Source organism: Pongo pygmaeus, chromosome 1 (genome assembly GCF_028885625.2).
Source record: "Pongo pygmaeus isolate AG05252 chromosome 1, NHGRI_mPonPyg2-v2.0_pri, whole genome shotgun sequence".
NCBI lineage: Eukaryota > Metazoa > Chordata > Mammalia > Primates > Hominidae > Pongo > Pongo pygmaeus.
In genome coordinates, this window is record NC_072373.2 from 69,710,978 (window position 1) to 69,727,375 (window position 16,398).

General features: G+C 51.9%; 1 protein-coding gene across 4 annotated transcripts in view; it reads right to left on the reverse strand.

The window, feature by feature from the left end:
- QSOX1 (quiescin sulfhydryl oxidase 1) overlaps nucleotides 1-16,398 on the reverse strand; it is a 299,134-nt gene that overhangs the window by 14,692 nt on the left and 268,044 nt on the right. For 2 of the 4 annotated variants that reach the window (XM_054479444.1, XM_054479433.1), the window contains exons 3-7: nucleotides 9,495-9,540; nucleotides 8,828-8,930; nucleotides 5,984-6,074; nucleotides 2,557-2,702; nucleotides 825-959 (exon numbers count right to left, since the gene is read on the reverse strand). In XM_054479444.1, the coding sequence (XP_054335419.1) occupies nucleotides 825-959; nucleotides 2,557-2,702; nucleotides 5,984-6,074; nucleotides 8,828-8,930; nucleotides 9,495-9,540 (521 nt within the window). Of the gene's footprint in view, nucleotides 1-824; nucleotides 960-2,556; nucleotides 2,703-5,983; nucleotides 6,583-8,827; nucleotides 8,931-9,494; nucleotides 9,541-16,398 lie in introns of all 4 variants that reach the window. The other 2 variants (XM_063651605.1, XM_054479434.1) reach the window with 2 other exon arrangements.

Below are 16,398 nucleotides of genomic sequence, written 5' to 3' on the forward strand. Positions count from 1 at the left end.
TTCTCCTTTGATCTACTAAAAGTCTCTCCATTTGGCACTTTCCACCCTTAAAGTCCCTCATGCTAGGAGGCAAAGTCCTTCTTGCAATCACCTTTCCCCCACTGTCTCATGCATCCCCTTGTGAGGGGCACTGTCCTGGCCAGCTCTGAGCTCCCTGGTCAGACATTTCCACCTGGTATGCGGCTGGTACCAGTGCAGGAGGTCTACAGCTCTGTCTCACTGCCCAACCACAACAGAAAGGGCAAGGAGCCTCAGAGAGAAGAGCAGCGCTCTCATGCTTATGACTGTGCACACACACAGGTGACCTGAAAAGGCAGTGAGCTCACTGACACCACAGGCATTCAAGTGAGGTTGGGTGCCTTCCTAGAAGGGATGCCGTAGGGGCTGCACAAGCAGGGACTGCATCTGCCTGTACATATCTGCATCCACAGTGCCTAGCACATAGTGAGTACTCAAAAATATTGACTGCAGAAATAATTGCTTGGGTGGGAAGTTGGTCTGGAGGCCTCAGAGTGTCCTTCCACGCAGATTCCCCATTTGTGAGCAGAGTTAAGCTGAAGGAGCATGGGCGTGGAAGGTGTTCATTCCCCAGTCAGCCCTGGCCCCGCAACAGACACCAGAGGGACCGCAGCTAAATGCCGCTCCCACACATCGAAGGCCCCTGAGCATGGCCAGCCCCCAGGGTGGGGGACAGCCTGGCTCAGAATGTACACGCTAAGCGTATGACAAGGAAGAAGAATGAGCAAGAGGGCGTGTATGTGAAGGTGTGGTGGTCTGTGATCAGAGGAGGGAGAAGATGTGAGGAGAACCAGGCGTGGCCTTACCGATCTGCAAATTTCCAAACAGTGGGAGCTATCTTGTTAGCAGTGGTTGGTGCAACTGTGGTCTGGGCAGCCTCCCTGGTGAGCCCAGAGAGTCTCTGCAGGTAAGCGGTATAGAAGGACCTGGATTCCATGAGCCTGTGAGGGCACAGAACCAGGGAGGAGAGGCAGTAAGTGCAGAGAACAAGATTAGAGCTAACCAATGTCAGAAGAGAAAGCAGGTGGCTCATCAGACAGAAAGTTTTATTAAATATGTGAACGAGATTCCATCTTGTCCTCCGTGAGGCCAGAAGACGGCACCCAGGCCTTGCTTTGACCTTTCTAATCACTGCACATGCTCTGGAAAGCCTCTTTGACACCAGCCTGATGTCAAACCTCACCTGGTAAGGCAGTTGGGCCTGAGAATTCCCCCAGTGGCCCTCTGGCTCCAGGCGGGGCATGGATAGGCATGGGACAGCCCGGTGCCCACAGACAGGAACGGCGGGGTGTGACTCCCTTCCCCAAGGACCCCAAGGTTCAAAACAGCAGCTGCCCATCCATAAGCTCGCCTTGAGGTACTATGAGTGACATTACCCCCTAAGAAGTCCAGGGAGTTTGATACAGGGTTTTTAAAAAAACAGGTAGCAACAATGACAAAGAGCCTCCAGAATTCTCTAAATCTTTTTACAGTCTTTTTGGTTTCTTTCTTTCTTCCAACAGGGAGGAGTCCTCCAGAGCACGAGATACCTCCTGAGCGCATATTCCCTCTCACCCACAGCCAGGGACCCTGCACAGAGAGACGCCGGGTCCAGCAGCAGCGTGAGGGCCGCCCCAGGGGAGCTGGCATGGGACACACGGCTTCCTTCCACTCCACCATCCTGGGTTTCTCAGTGAGCAGATGGCTTGGGAGGCAGCATCGTCACAAACAATTTTCCCCTCCACCAACTCCGAGAGAGGAGACAATGCCTTCTCTCCCCACCATCACTGGCACTTTCTGGGCCCATCCGGAAAGTGAGTGCCTCCCTGTCCTTGGTGGCATCATGCCTCCTGGGCCCTCTAGCAGGTGATCTGGGCCAGGGTGAGGCTGAGTGGCCACCCTGCCCGGCGCCGTGTGGGTCGGCACTGAGGGCCCAGAGGAGCAGCTCAACAGGCACCACAGGCAAGCCTTGCCTCCCTGGCCCAACGCTCCTGCCTGCAGGGCCTGGCTGACATCAATCATCTGCCCACGGAGGGCACCAAGGCACCATCTGGTGCCATTAACGGGCCATTCAGCAGCAGGAGCCTGGCAGAGGGGCTGAGGCTGGCCTGATTGTTTTCTCTCGGCATTTTGGAACTGGCTATTGTCTGGCTGCTAATGAACTTTTCTGCAATTAGAAAACCAAAGAGAGGGAGGATCAGGCATATTTGAGTGCTTGCCAGGCCTGTAGCCTGCCAATGAGTCTGCCTACGAACAGAAGAGGGTGGGGAAGAGGGCCAGGGCTGTGGTGGGGACGTAATGAGGGTGGAGGCGACACTAGGTGCAGGGGGCTGAGGCCTCTGAGGTCTCTGAGCTGCGGAGCAGGGTCAGCGTTTTCAGGCCCAGGCTCCTGACGGTGGAGGCGCTGGCCCCGCAGACAGCAGACTGCAGCTTCTCCTGCAGGGGGCTCTTCAGAAAGAACATGTTGGCCACTGTGAAAGGCGGGCAGCCCCTCTGGGCAAGAAAGAAGGATGAGCACAGGGAGGGAGGAGAGGGGACGCCAGGAGACAGGATACTCACACGGGGACTCGAGAGACAGAGCCATTCCGGAACAGCAGGTAGCAAGAGGGGAAGTCGGTGACACCAAACTTTCTCACCACATTGGCCTCTGTGTTCAGCACCCTGCGCACTGCCACGCCTTTGTGCTGGGACAGGTCCAGAGCCACCTGCAGGGACAGCAGGACATCTGGGGGCCAGGCCACCGGATAGAGGGAGCCAGGGCTGAGTCCCAGCTCGGTGCCCTGTGAAGGCACCCAGATGGCAGCTGTGCTCCTTCCAGACTCTAAACCCGTAAACAGTGGACCACAGTGATACGCAAGAGACACTCTTGCAAGTGCCAATCACTGCCCAGGAGGAGAGGCCTTGGAGCTGTGCACACCACACATGCTTTAATTTCCTACAACAGTCCCAACTAGGTAGCATTTTCTTTCTAATGAAAGCAATTTGTAAAAAGCACAATAAAATGTGGTTTCATTTTAATTCTCAAACATTTGTTTTTTTGCACTGAGCCAGCACATTCTTGTCTTTAAGACCTTCACACCCCAAGACTGCTCTCTGATGTCCAGGATTCCCCAGGGCCTTCTCATAACATTTTTCTAAAGGGAAAATATCCCTTTAGAAATTACTACTTATTGTTTGTTTGAAATATCAATTGTTGGGGGCAAAAGCAGTCTTCCTTATGGAAGCTTGAGTCACAGATGTTTAAAGAACTGTGATTTTATTGCGTTCAAATACATATGGTAACAAATTTCATGGGTAGGATACAAACAAAATAAACCTTTGGAATTGGGTAAACTTCTCAACAGCAGGCTAACTCTGAGCCCAGTATGTGCAGTAGTCAGAGGGGCCCTTTGGTTAATGTGTATAGTTATAAGAAGATCTGAAAACGTTTCTTAACGTGGGGCTCTCTGAAGGCAACACAAGGCCTTGTTGAGAATGACAATGTCCCCACATTAGAAATGGGAAGAGAAGTTCTGAGCATAATCGGACCATCTGCAAATGGCAGGCACGGGCTTCTGTTATTGACGTCTCACTCCTCACCATGGAGCAGGTGGCGCCCCCTAGCCTTTATTCTTATATTTATAAAGCTTCCTATCTAGACTCCAAATCAGAAAAATACACTTATCAGTCATCATTTTTTTTTTTAGAAAGAAATAAGAGAAAGCACTAGCTAACCTGTGTTGCGTAGGTATTATGTAGTGTCCACACAGATTGCTTCATTTATCTTCAGAGAAACACTAAAATAGCAGCTATTCTCAGGAGACGAAGAGATGCGGCGCCGTACACTACAGTTGCCTGCATTGGAATCCTGGCCCCACTGCACCAAACCTCTCCCGGACCCAATTTCCTTACTTGCAAAATAATAACAACAATAATAATAATACCACCAACTTCAGGGGGGCTGTTCTGAGAACTGAAGGGGTCAATTTTATTAAAATGCTGTAACAGTGACTAGCACATAGTAGGTACGTAAGTGTTTACTTAAAAATAAAGCTCCCAGGCCGGGCACGGTGGCTCGTGCCTGTAATCCCAGCATTTTGGGAGGCCAAGGCGGGCAGATCACAAGGTCAGGAGATCAAGACCATCCTCACCAACATGGTGAAACCCTGTCTCTACTAAAAATACAAAAAAATTAGACTGGTGTAGTGGCGGGCGCCTGTAATCCCAGCTACTCAAGAGGCTGAGGCAGGAGAATGGCATGAACCCAGGAGGCGGAGCTTGCAGTGAGCCAAGATTGCACCACTGCACTCCAGCCTGGGCGACAGAGCGAGACTCCATCTCAAAATAATAATAATAATACTAAAAATAAAGCTCCTGGTTGGGCGCAGTGGCTCACGTCTGTAATCCCAGCACTATGGGAGGCCGAGGTGGGCGGATGGTCAGGAGTTTGAGACCAGCCTGACTAAAAATGGTGAAATCTCATCTCTACTGAAAATACAAAATTAGCCAGGCATGTTGGCGCATGCCTGTAATCCCAGCTACTTGGGAGGCTGAGGAAGGAGAAACGCTTGAACCTGGGAGGTGGAAGTTGCAGTGAGCCCAGACAGTGCCATTGCACTCCAGCCTGGGCAACAAGAGTGAAACTCTGTCTCAAAAAAATCAAAATAAATAAAATAAATAAATAAATAAAAATAAAGCTCCTATCTTGTAGCTGGAGAAACTGAGGCTTAGAAGTGAAACCATGCCTCCAGATCACACAGCTTGCATATGCCTGAATTGTGCTACAAATCCCAGCTTAGTGTGGCTCCAGAACCTGGGCCCTTAGCCACTGATCCCACGCTCAGCACCCCTGCGTGGGCATGGGGCACTTGGCTCCAACCACTGGGACCCCTGCCCCTTGGTACTCAAGGGATTGTGGTGGGAGGAGAGAGAGAAGACCTGATTCCAATCACCATTTATCACCTCTACATAACAGGCATGACCCCAGGCATGAACTGGGACCCCAGAGGGTCAGGCACTCCTTCAGCCAAGCTGTCTTTCCCCTCCCCAGCCCCTGTGCCTCCTCTCTCAGGGCTGAGAGGCCTGGAGACAGCATCTGGCTTCAGCTCAGACTCTTAGCTGTGCTTGTTGAGTTTCAGCAGGAAAATCACTCAGGCCGACAGTGCAGTTTAATTTCATGCCTACCCTCATGCCTGTCTCCCTGCACTGACTTGGAGCATCTCCCATGCACTGGCACGTCCCACCTTTGCAGCTGGGAAAAGCTCACAAGTGGTCTATGGAGAAGTCCATGAACCAATGGCAGAATGGTGAGCTCTCTGCATTAAGCGAGGGGAATGGATCTTTATAAAGCACCTACTATGTCTCAGCTGCAATCCAGGCCCTTTACATAAACTGCTGCATTTGACTTTCCCAACAATACTATGGAGAAAGGTAATCATCCCTGCTCTCTAGACAGGGCACTCCAGCCGGAAGCGCCAGGGAGCTGGCTCACGGACACCCCACGAGACAGAGCGGCACCTGGGTAAAGGATCCCATTTCCTCCGGTGGGGCTAGGGCGTCGCTAATGTTCCCTCCCTCCCAAATATTTCACTCCAATCCCATGGAGTGGGATACTGTGGAAACAACATTGGCTTTGGAGCCAGACGGACCTGGTTCAAAGCCCTCTTCTACCAACTTACTAGCTGTGTGATCTTGGGCATGCTATTTGATCACCTTTATTAATTTTGGGAATTAGCAGCTACATGTGTCAGCAATCTGGTCCAATGCTCAATAACAGCAGGTGTCATATTTGATTTCCGTGAAGGAGATAAGAATAAACAGCAAGGTTTTTAAATGCAAAGGTCCAGCTCCTGCACTTCCCATGGCTCCCAGCAGGGGTCAGGCCAATGCCAGGCTAAAAGACCCAGGCAGCCAAGACCCCAGAATTGGCAGGAAAAGCCCTGCTCCCAAACTGGGGCTCTCTCTCCATGGCTATCCAGGAATTGCAGGGAACTTCAGGGCAGCTCACCTCTCTACCCAGGTAGGAGCCTCCCTTTTCAAAGATCAGGGCCAGGTACTCTTCATTATTTCTCGCAAAGAATCCATCAATCTCCTCCAGCCTGCAAGAGACAGCTCTGGCAGTCACTCTGCACAGCCAGCAGAAATAAGACAAAACCGCTGGCAACGCCAGACGCTGGTGATGCAGTGCTGCAGGTACAGCCATCCCGCCCTCCTCCGCTTCCACACAGAGCCCTCCAAGGGAGTCAACCAAACCTTTAGTCTCAAAGGATGTTGCTCTTGTTATCTAACCCTGGCTCTTCATCTGACCTACCTTGGGTGCTTGGTTTTGTTTTTGCTTCCTGTCTCTTTTAAGAATCAGGAGTAGGCCAGGTGCAGTGGCTCACGCCTGTAATCCCAACACTTTGGGAGGCTGAGGCGGGCGGATCACCTGAGGTCTGGAGTTCGAGACCAGCCTGGCAAACATGGTGAAAGCCCGTCTCTACTAAAAATACAAAATTTAGCTGGGTGTGGTGGCGGGCACCTGTAATCCCAGCTGAGGCAGGAGAATCACTTGAACCCCGGTAGTGGAGGTTGCAGTGAGCTGAGATTGCGCCATTGCACTCCAGCCTGGGCTACAAGAGCAAAACTCCGTCTCCAAAAAACAAACAAACAAACAAACAGAGTTGGGAGTGGGTAGGAGGCCATGTGGGGAGGGGGACTGGGAAGGGCTGCTTTGAGACCAGTTGTCTCCACGTGCTGGGGCAGGCCCAGACTGACTGGATGTGGTTTTTATTGGTCCCCTGAGAGCTGAGGGGATTAGAACCCAACAGCTATAAGTCTGGAACTGTGACAAGTCACGACCAAGGGGGAAGATGTGCTCTTTCCTCTCTAGAGCAGGCATTAAAAAGCAATGAAAGAATCAGAAAGCCTTGGGTTCGGGAGACCTTAGAAGCCATCTACATCTCTAACCCAATCTCCTTATTTTAAAATGAGGAAACTGAGGCCCAGTTTCCAAAACAAAACAAAACATACCCAAAACAAAACAAAACAAACAAAAACATGGTATTGATGCTGGAGCCCAGCCAGTGACAGTCCAAATGGATATGCTAGACAGGTGAGGGCCAGAATGCACCCCGCTGGGGTGGAGGAAAAGAGGTGTTGAGCCTTTAGGGTGGCATCAGGTGGCCAGCCTCTCAGACCTCTTCCCTGGGTCTTCCCTAAGCTGGCAGAAGAGCACAACCTACATGGGGGCCAGTACCCCTTTCCCCGCTCCCACCCTCTGACTTCAGAAGAGGCAGCTCACCTTTCATCACACATCTCTACCTCCTTCCTAAAGTTCTTTAAAAGGATTGCTTTGGGTTGGGTGCAGTGGCTCATGCCTGTAATCCCAGTACTTTGGGAGGCCGAGGCAGGTGGATTGCCTGAGCTGAGGAGTTTGAGACCACCCTGGGCAACATGGTGAAACCCCATCTCTACTAAAAATACAAAAAATTAGCCAGGCTTGGTGGCAGGCACCTGTAGTCCCAGCTACTCGGGAGGCTGAGGGAGCAGAATTGCTTGAACCCAGGAGGTGGAGGTTGCAGTGAACCAAGGTCGTGCGGCTGCACTCCCAGCCTGGGCAACAGAGCGAGATTCTGTCTTCCAAAAAAAAGAATCACTTTGAGAGACCTTGTCAGGTTTGCTTGATCTGTTGCTTTTGAGATACCCCAGGACTGAAAATGTGCCATGAGGATGTACATGTGTGTGTGTAAGGAGGGAGATGGAGACACAGTCATTGAGAAATGGAAGAAGCAAGGACCAGGGCACAGGCTGACATGGGTGTTTTCTGGAGAGACAGGGTCTGGCTGTGGAACCCCAAACCACATAAAGATTATGCTGCATCCAGGGTCCCCCGGAGGCCCTCTGGAGGATGGAAAATTGGGAAAGATGACAAAGGAGTCATTATGAGTTGGATTCAACCCCAACTGACACTTGGAAACACAATTTCTCAGCAGGGCCATGTCTCTGAGGGCACCTGCACACAAACTGTTAAGAGAGCCTCTGTGCACCAACAGCGGCCTCGTGAGGCCTTCTTAGCACCTGGGGCCTCCACTGTGCACAAGGCTGGGCTCCCTCTAGCAGCCCCTGCTGGTACATGGATTTGTTCCTTCTTGGCAAGAGTCCTCCGAGGTGGGCATTATCCTATCTTGAGTTCTGATCCAGAAGTGGGGGGCCTAGTGTTTTTAATCTAGCTGCCTCTTCTTTGGGAGAGTATGGGCAAGACCCCACGCACCTTACTGTCTTCATTTTCCTGGAAAAGAGGCAAGCTGGGAAGCTTGCCTGGTCCACAGATACAGAGCACCGGCCACTGCACCTGATGCTCTGCCGTACAGACAGCCAGGGGCTACCCCCACGCCCCAGGCATGACCACCTTGTCTCCACCTCCCCCCAGTTTCCCTCGAAATATTTGATCTCCTTTTTCCTCCTCATGCCATTCTGACTCTCAGTGGCCTTCCCGGGGATAGAGCATGTGAAATCCTGCTGCATCCCGCAAACATTTTGAGGGCAGGTGGCAAGAAACAGCAGCAGGTACAACCTGGAGAAGCCCCATCCATCTTTTCCTTCCCACCTGGTGGGATGGACCCTTGCACCATCAGTCAGCCCCAGAAAAACAGGGCTCTTCAGCAGGACCTGAGCGATAGGAAGCCCAACACCAGCCATCAGCTGCCACTTGGTTCTGGAGTAGCTCCAGCAGACTGGTGTGTGAGCCCCACAGGCAAAGGCAGCAAAGAGAATAAACTGGGGTCCCCGCCCTGCTGTTCCCACCGCCCTCTCACTCCCAGGCTTGGGATCCTGGCCCACAATGCACTAAGCCTGCCCCAGCCCAAAGTACCTGGCAGGCTCCAGTGGGGGACAGGCTGGGGGCCACGTGTCATGATGGGACTCCAAGGCGTCAATGAGCCTCTCCCGCAGCGTCTGCACATCAGCACCAGCCACTGTAAATGAAAACAGGCGTGAGCGGGGTGTCAGGAGAGCAGAGCTGCTTCCACAGCACACTGGCCACCTTCACTCCCAGAAACAAAGGGCCGAGGGCACATCCAGCTCTGACAGAGACAGACGAGGCATCGGTCCTTCCCTGTGCTAGAAGAATGGGGCTTGAGGGGTCCTCCTGTGGCCCCAAGTAGTGCAACGACACCCATCCCTCAGACAGGAAAGAATCCCTCAGAACTGGGAGCCATCAGGACTTTCCCCAAGGGCTCTGGTCTGCTCTCTGGGTGCCAACCCCACTGTGAGAGGAGAGCTCTTCTGAGAACATGGTGCCCCTGCCCCGATCCTAGGGCCCTGGATACGTCCAACCTGAAGGGCTTCTTCATCCTGCCTTTCCCTAAGGCTGACTGGGAGGACAGTTTTGGGAAGACACAAGTTAGGCTTCCCATGGGGACCGCCTCACCCTCGACCCTGCTGACTGCCAGGGCTTTCTCCACCCCAATAGAAACCCAGGTGAAGAGGGAGGTTGGGGGAGCAAGATGCTAACAGGACAACCAGAGCTGGGCACCCACCTGGAAATACTGCTCCCGAGCCATTCTTGGTAAAGGCCTTGAAGAACTGGAAGCAAACACACAGGTGGGCGTCAGTGATAGATAGTGGCCAAGAGTGCATCCACGCAGGCCTGCTCTGAAAATCTGCCTACTTATTCAATGCAGTGGCTCAGCAAATCACTTAATGTTGTTGAGCCTGTTTCTTTTTTCTTTTTTTTTTTTTTTTTGAGACAGTCTCGCTCTGTCGCTCAGGCTGGAGTGCAGTGGCACGATCTCGGCTCACTGCAAGCTCTGCCTCCCAGGTTCAAGGGACTCTCCTGCCTCAGCTTCGCAAGTAGCTGGGACTACAGGCGCCCGCCACCACGCCCGACTAATTTTTTTTGTGTGTATTTTTAGTAGAGATGGGGTTTCACCGTGTTGGCAAGGCTGATCTCGAACTCCTGACCTGTGATCTGCCCGCCTCAGCCTCCCAAAGTGTCAGGATTACAGGCGCCCAGCCGAGCCTGTTTCTTCATCTGCAAAATGGTGAGTTGGGGGGAGTTGGGGGGAGTTGGGGGGAGGTTGCTCTAGGAGCTGGACACTGGCTCCCTCCCGTTACCCTCCCACACCCCTCGGAAGCATCCACGGATCCTGTGGGCAGCAGTTCATACACTTTCCTCCTCGAGGGCCATTTCTATGCAGCACAGTACCTAGCATGTAATTACTGACAAATATTTATCGAATGGATGAGTGATGAAGTACCATTGCTGTTTTCCTTTGCAGACCCATCTGAAAACATGAAGTGCAGGCACTTCCTACGTCCCTTGGGAAATGTCAGCTTGCTTCTATGTCAATGTGCCCTTGCTCCTTACTTGGGAAAAGGGGCTTACAGGCTGCTGTCTCTGTCCACTGAGAAGTCCCAGCCCAGCACAGCAGACACAATCAAGGAAGGAGTCTCCAGAACAGGTCCTCTTGAAGGGGGGACCTGAGTCCCTGGGGAAACATGACTTGCTACAGACTAGCTGATTTAACTCATCACTTTGTCCTCTTTTCCCACGTACATGACATCCCAAGCCTAGTCTGCCACCTCCTTGGGGCACGAGCACAGACACAACAGAGCCTGACTCCTGGCAATCTGGGCTTCTGCCCAGGCGGCAAGACAGCTGCCAAGGCTTTTGCCTGCACTCTTCCGATTCAGGAGGGAACACAGTTGAGTTGTCCTGGAAGCCGGCCACTGAACTGCCTAGGGGAGAGCCTGCAGGCTGGGAAGAGGCTTCTTCCTGTGGGACTCTAGCCTCGGGGCCACTTTTCACTACCTTGGACTTCTGCCTCCAACAGCCAAACACTGGTTTCCTTCTCCCTCCTTGGGATAGAGCTGTTTGGCCTTATCCCAAGCTGGCAGCTGAGAACAGGCCCCGGACTCTGGCAGACCTCGTTCAAGGACTGGTTCTGTTTGCTCTTGCTGTGTGACCTTGGGCAACGCATCAACTGCTCTGAACCTTCATGTTCTCATCTTTGAAATGAGGATGACGCCATCTACCTTGAAGACTTGTGAGGATTCCATGACCATACACCTAAAGTGCTTAGCACGGTACCTCGTGCATACCTCAAGGAACCGATAAATGTTAACTGCACCATCATCACCCACCACCAGCATCCCCTTCCCTCCTTCATACCTTTTAAACACTAGGAACCATGATCAGCTAGGACTTGTTTGTTACAGACATTTGTAGGCAGAAAATCTGGAAGCCACCTGCTACCCTCTCCCACATGAGGAACAAAGGCTGCAGAGAAGCCACTTGTCTCTCCCCATCTGCAACCTTCCGTTCCCTGTGACCTCCCCCGGGCCCTTACTCTGCTCACTGCTTTACTCTCTCTTTTCAAAACATTAAGATAAACTTTTACTGTGGATGAAAACCATCCACTTATACATACCATACATATTTAAATAGTGTTCTTTACAGTTATTTAATTTTATTGGCCTATTAAAATTATGTTATCCTAATACTTAAGAAAATGATCATAAATTTCCTTGATTATGAGATCATATTGATAATGTAAGTCACGGCATTTATGGACTGACACTTTTTCATGAACAAAATTGAAGATACATCTATTTGGGGTTTGGTTTGCCGACAAATAATAAACCAGGTCAGGTGCAGTGGCTCGCACCTGTAATCCCAGCACTTTGGGAGACCTAGGAGGGAGGATCACTTGAACCCTGGAGTTCAAGACCACCCTAGGCAACACAGTGAGGCCCCATCTCTATAAAAAGTTAAAAATTAAAAATAAATAAAATTTAAAAACAAAAAAGGAACCCGAGGGTGATGTTGCGCTGCAGTTATTCATGGTGATGGTGCTCTTGTTTATTTACAGACAGGTTACACTTTGACCGGTTTCTACACATATGAGAACAACACTGACACCATGAAGCCTTGAACTGGGTGGCTTTCCCACAGCTACAGCTGTTATTTTCACCTTTGAAAAATAATATGGTCATTTTTTGTCATCAACCATCAGGTCACCCACATCTGAGCAGGTGCCCATATTAAAAGGGGCTTGCATTACTTCTATCAAAAGGCAGCCTCTCCAGGCCCAGTGCAGTGGCTCATGCCTGTAATCCCAGCACTTTGGGAGGCCAAGGTGGGTGGATCACTTGAGGTCAGGAGTTTGAGACCAGCCTGGCCAACAGGGTAAAACCCCGTCTCTACTAAAAATATAAAAATTAGCCAAATGTGGTGACATGCACCTGTATCCCAGCTACTCAGGAGGCTGAGGCAGGAGAATTGCTTGAACCTGGGAAGTGGAGGTTACAGCGAGCCGAGATCACGCCACTGCACTCCAGCCTGGGCAACAGAGAGAGACTCTGTCTCAAAAAATAAAAAAAATTTTAAAAAGGCAACCCCTCAAGATCCCAGCAGCCACAAGCAGCTTGGAGTCTGACCAGGAACCTCGGTCAGCCAGAGTGGCCCAGGGGGATGCAGGGACCCCAAGAGCCTCTCCCCAGGATGCAGGCTGAAGGGAGGCCCCTGCTGCACCTCAGCTGTTCCCTTCTGCCCTCAGAAGCTTCGCACCCACCTCCCAGGCCAATGTCTCCTCCGAGTTCTGGCTCCCATGCCTCACGCTCTTCAGGAACTTCTTCCTAGCCATCTCTCATCACTCCTCTTTTCTACTACAGCCCCCCAACTAGGCCTACAAATAGATTCGAATCCTTCTACTCTAACCCTTAAAAAAAGGAAAGGATGGGAAGGGAAGGAGGATGGGGATGAAGAGAGGCCCTCCTTCCTTCCCGAGTGACCGCATTTCCTTCCCGTGTCCCCATGCTGCCAACGTTCCTGGAACAGCGTCTGCCCCTGCTCCTCAGACTTCTCTCTCGCCATCCCCACAACCCTCAGCTGAAGCCGTTCTAGGGAAGCTCCGTGGTGGCCTCTTCAGCCACTCCAGTGATTTCTCCCGCCCTCCTGTCCTCTCTGGGGTACAGACGTCATTACCGCCTGCTTTGTCTTCCCATGGCGAGCATTTGTCATCTTTCGTGCCACATTTTGTGATTGCTCTCCTTTGCTGCCTTCACGTTGCCACCCTCCCCTGGTTGGCTTGACACTGACCAGCCCTACTTGGCCCCCTTGCCCTGGTCCTAGCTTCACTTTCGACTGCTCTCCTGTGCCCACTGCCCACCCCCATCTCCTACCCCAGTCTCTCCTACAGACACACGTCAGGTCCTGACACTCTTCTGTTTAAAAAGCTGTTGAAGGCACTGTCACAAAGAAGTTGCTCAATCTTGCTTCTAAATGATGAGTGGATAAAGGGATCAATGACCAAACCTATCATTTCTCCCTTGCCAAAGCCAATGACTTTGTCAAATGATTTGCCATCTAAACCCTCAGCATCTCAGCCCTCACCTGCCCTAGACTCCTGGTTCTTCCTGGTGGCCTCCACTCAGGTGTCAGGATACAGCCCCTCCCCCACCATCCCCAAGACTGAATCACCCCTCTCCCAACCTGCTTTGTCACCTGTGTTTACCTCACCCAGCAACCGGTCCTCCTCCCTGCCACCCACACCATCCCCCTCTTCAAAACCCATCATCCAGTTAGCTGACAAGTCCTATGAATTTGACCTCCGTGTTACCTCTTCAAAAGTCCTCTCCTTCTCCACCTGCCTTGTCTAGACCAGGCCCGACAGATGATGATGTATTTTTGGGTCACTGCATCAGTCCCCACCTTTCATGCTCTCAGAAGTTTTAGTAGGCTCAATCTTTTCATACTCCAGCTATCTTCCTCACTGCTACTAAGGTTAGTTTTCTAAGGCACAGTTCTGGTCTGAACATTTTGCTCCTCCTCAAATCTCTTCCATGACTCCCCACTGTCAATGAATAATGTCCAAACTCACTGCATTCAAGGCCTTCCAGGCTCCAAACCCAAACTCACCTCACATTGCCCTCCATTCCCGCCACTCCAGCTGCAATGAACTTCAACCTGAATCCACCACTCACCCATGCACCCACCTTTGACCAGGAAGCAGGACGACATTTTATTTATCTCTGCAAGCTCCACAGTGTCTGGCATCTCTCAATAGGCATCTGTTCAGCTGAACAGAGAATCTCTGCCCTTTGACCACGCTGGAAGCTCATGTGGAAATCAAGTCAGGGCACATTTTTGTCCTCTGATTAAAATGTATCCTTATTAAGTCAACCATTGGGACGTGTGCCCTGCCCAAGGGAAACCACCACAGCTCCCTGGAAGCAGGCAATTAAAACTTTGGGAGTGCGTTGCTTTTCTCCAGGAGCAGTCAGCACCCATCCCTTTTCTTTCATCACTTTACACAGGAGCTACTGGAAGACCTCCAGCTGCTCCCTAATGGCAGAAAACCAGGCAACACCAGGCTGGTCTTCACGAAACTATGGGGCCAAAAGAGCTCAAGAGAAAGCACACTTCCCAGGGGTGACACCGATGGCATTCAGTTCCAGCTTTTATAACGTTTTAAGGAAAATGGTCCAGCCTCCAGATATTTTTATGGTAAGCCCATGAGGATCCATTACCTTAACCACTTCCAACACCGTGGATTATCCATGGAGAAGACCCCCAAAATAGCAGCTGACTGCTGAGAAAGGGGCCCACCTCCTTTTTCCAGAGAGAGATAGGAGACATCCTGGAGTCCTGTCTTCCTCCCTGACATCTCACCTTCTAGCAAAAGCCACAGAAGGTAACAGCCCAGACTCTGTACCCTTAGAGGCCGTCCCTGCTTCCAAACCTGCATTCAAGGACCTGCCATTTCTGGGCTCCCTCCTCCCCCAGCTCTGCCTCACCCCTCAACATGAGCCTCCGCCCAGCTGGACGAGTCTACTCAACATGCCACCTCGCCCTGCCCACAGAGGGCCTTGGCTCTCACCTTCTCGCCTGCCTATGAGGCCCGCCCACATTCCTCCTCTCTCCCAGCCAAACCCCATCTGTCCTTCAACACCAAGTAGAAGTCCCCTCCTACACAAACTCCTCTCCGACGAGTGAAAGAGCTCCATGAGCCCAGCAAACTCCTGTGGCATTCCCTGGGTACCTGTCCCTGGCCGCCTCTCACTGGCCATGGGCTCTGGGGATCTCACGCTCCTGGCCACGCCTGCAGTGGTGAATGCGGTGCTGGGCACCCAGCAAGTAGGCCCGCAGTGGCTGCTGACAGACGGATGGACTGCCACACGGTCCAGCAGCAGCCACACAGCAGCTACCAGCAGCCCCATGGGTGGCCCAGGAAGGAGATGGGACAATGGGAAGGAAGCAAACTAACTTTTACTGAAGTCCAAATCACACCAGTGTGGTGGCACTTTCATATGGGAGACCTCACTTCACACTTGGCAATGGTCCTCTTAGGTGGATGTTATCCCATGTTTACAGACAAGGAAACTGGGGCCCATAGCTGGGGCACTGATAAGTGACTTTCCCAGCCACATACAGTAAGCAGCAAGGCCTGGATGTGAAATCACATCACTGATCTCCTCAGAGCCTCGAGGAGAGAAGACCCGCCCTTCCCCACCCCTATGTTGCTGTGCTGTGTACCCCTTGTTCCAGCCAGGCCTTCGGCCATAAAAAGTCCCATTCTATTCCCACTGAAGGGCACTCCTGAGGCTCACGGAGAAGCCCCTTGACCCGGAAGTTCCAGCCTCTAGGCACCAAGCTCCAGCCAGAACCTGCAGCCAACCAGCCCCTCCCTCTCCCACACCTTTGTTTCCTTCCAGCTGGGCTCTGGCTCCAACCTGATGGGGACCTGACACAGCTGGCCCGCCCTTCAGGGCCCAGGTGTTTGCTAAACAGGCTGGGCTGGTAGAAGCTCACTGTTTGCTCACAGTGACAAGGGGCCGGAAGCAGAAGAAAAGGACAGTCACACATGCCACTGGGGGAGGCCAGACTCTCGCGTGTGGGCCTGTCCCCATCATACCAAAAGCACTCTCTCCTCTCCCTGCTTCACATGGGCCCTTGCCTTTCAGCTCTTCATGGACAGAGTGCAAGGACAGGCTCCAGCCCCCAGGGGGCAGCAGGCAGGGCAACAGGGCTATGTCTCTGGCCCACCAGCAGTCCCCAGGTCAGCCTCTGCCAAGGGCACACAGGTTCTTCATGGCCCCCAATCTCTGGATATTGGAATCTGTTTGAGTAGTGTTTTCCAAACACTAGAAACAACCTTGTAATGAGCTGTCAAATCAATGTATTTAATCACAGCCGTATTTAAAAAAAAAAATAGAACAGAACATATCACAGTTTAACTGCACTTAGTAAGAATCTTGTTTCATGAAACTTTTGTTTTAGTGATAATAGATACACACCAACTTTGGGATCACAATGTAAAAATGTGTATTGCTTATAGTTGGTCACAGTAAGAAACTATTTGAGAGCCGCTGCATAGGACCTCAGAGCAGGGACCTGCCAGCTCAAGCCACTTGGCCTATGGACTGGGCACTGGGTGCCTC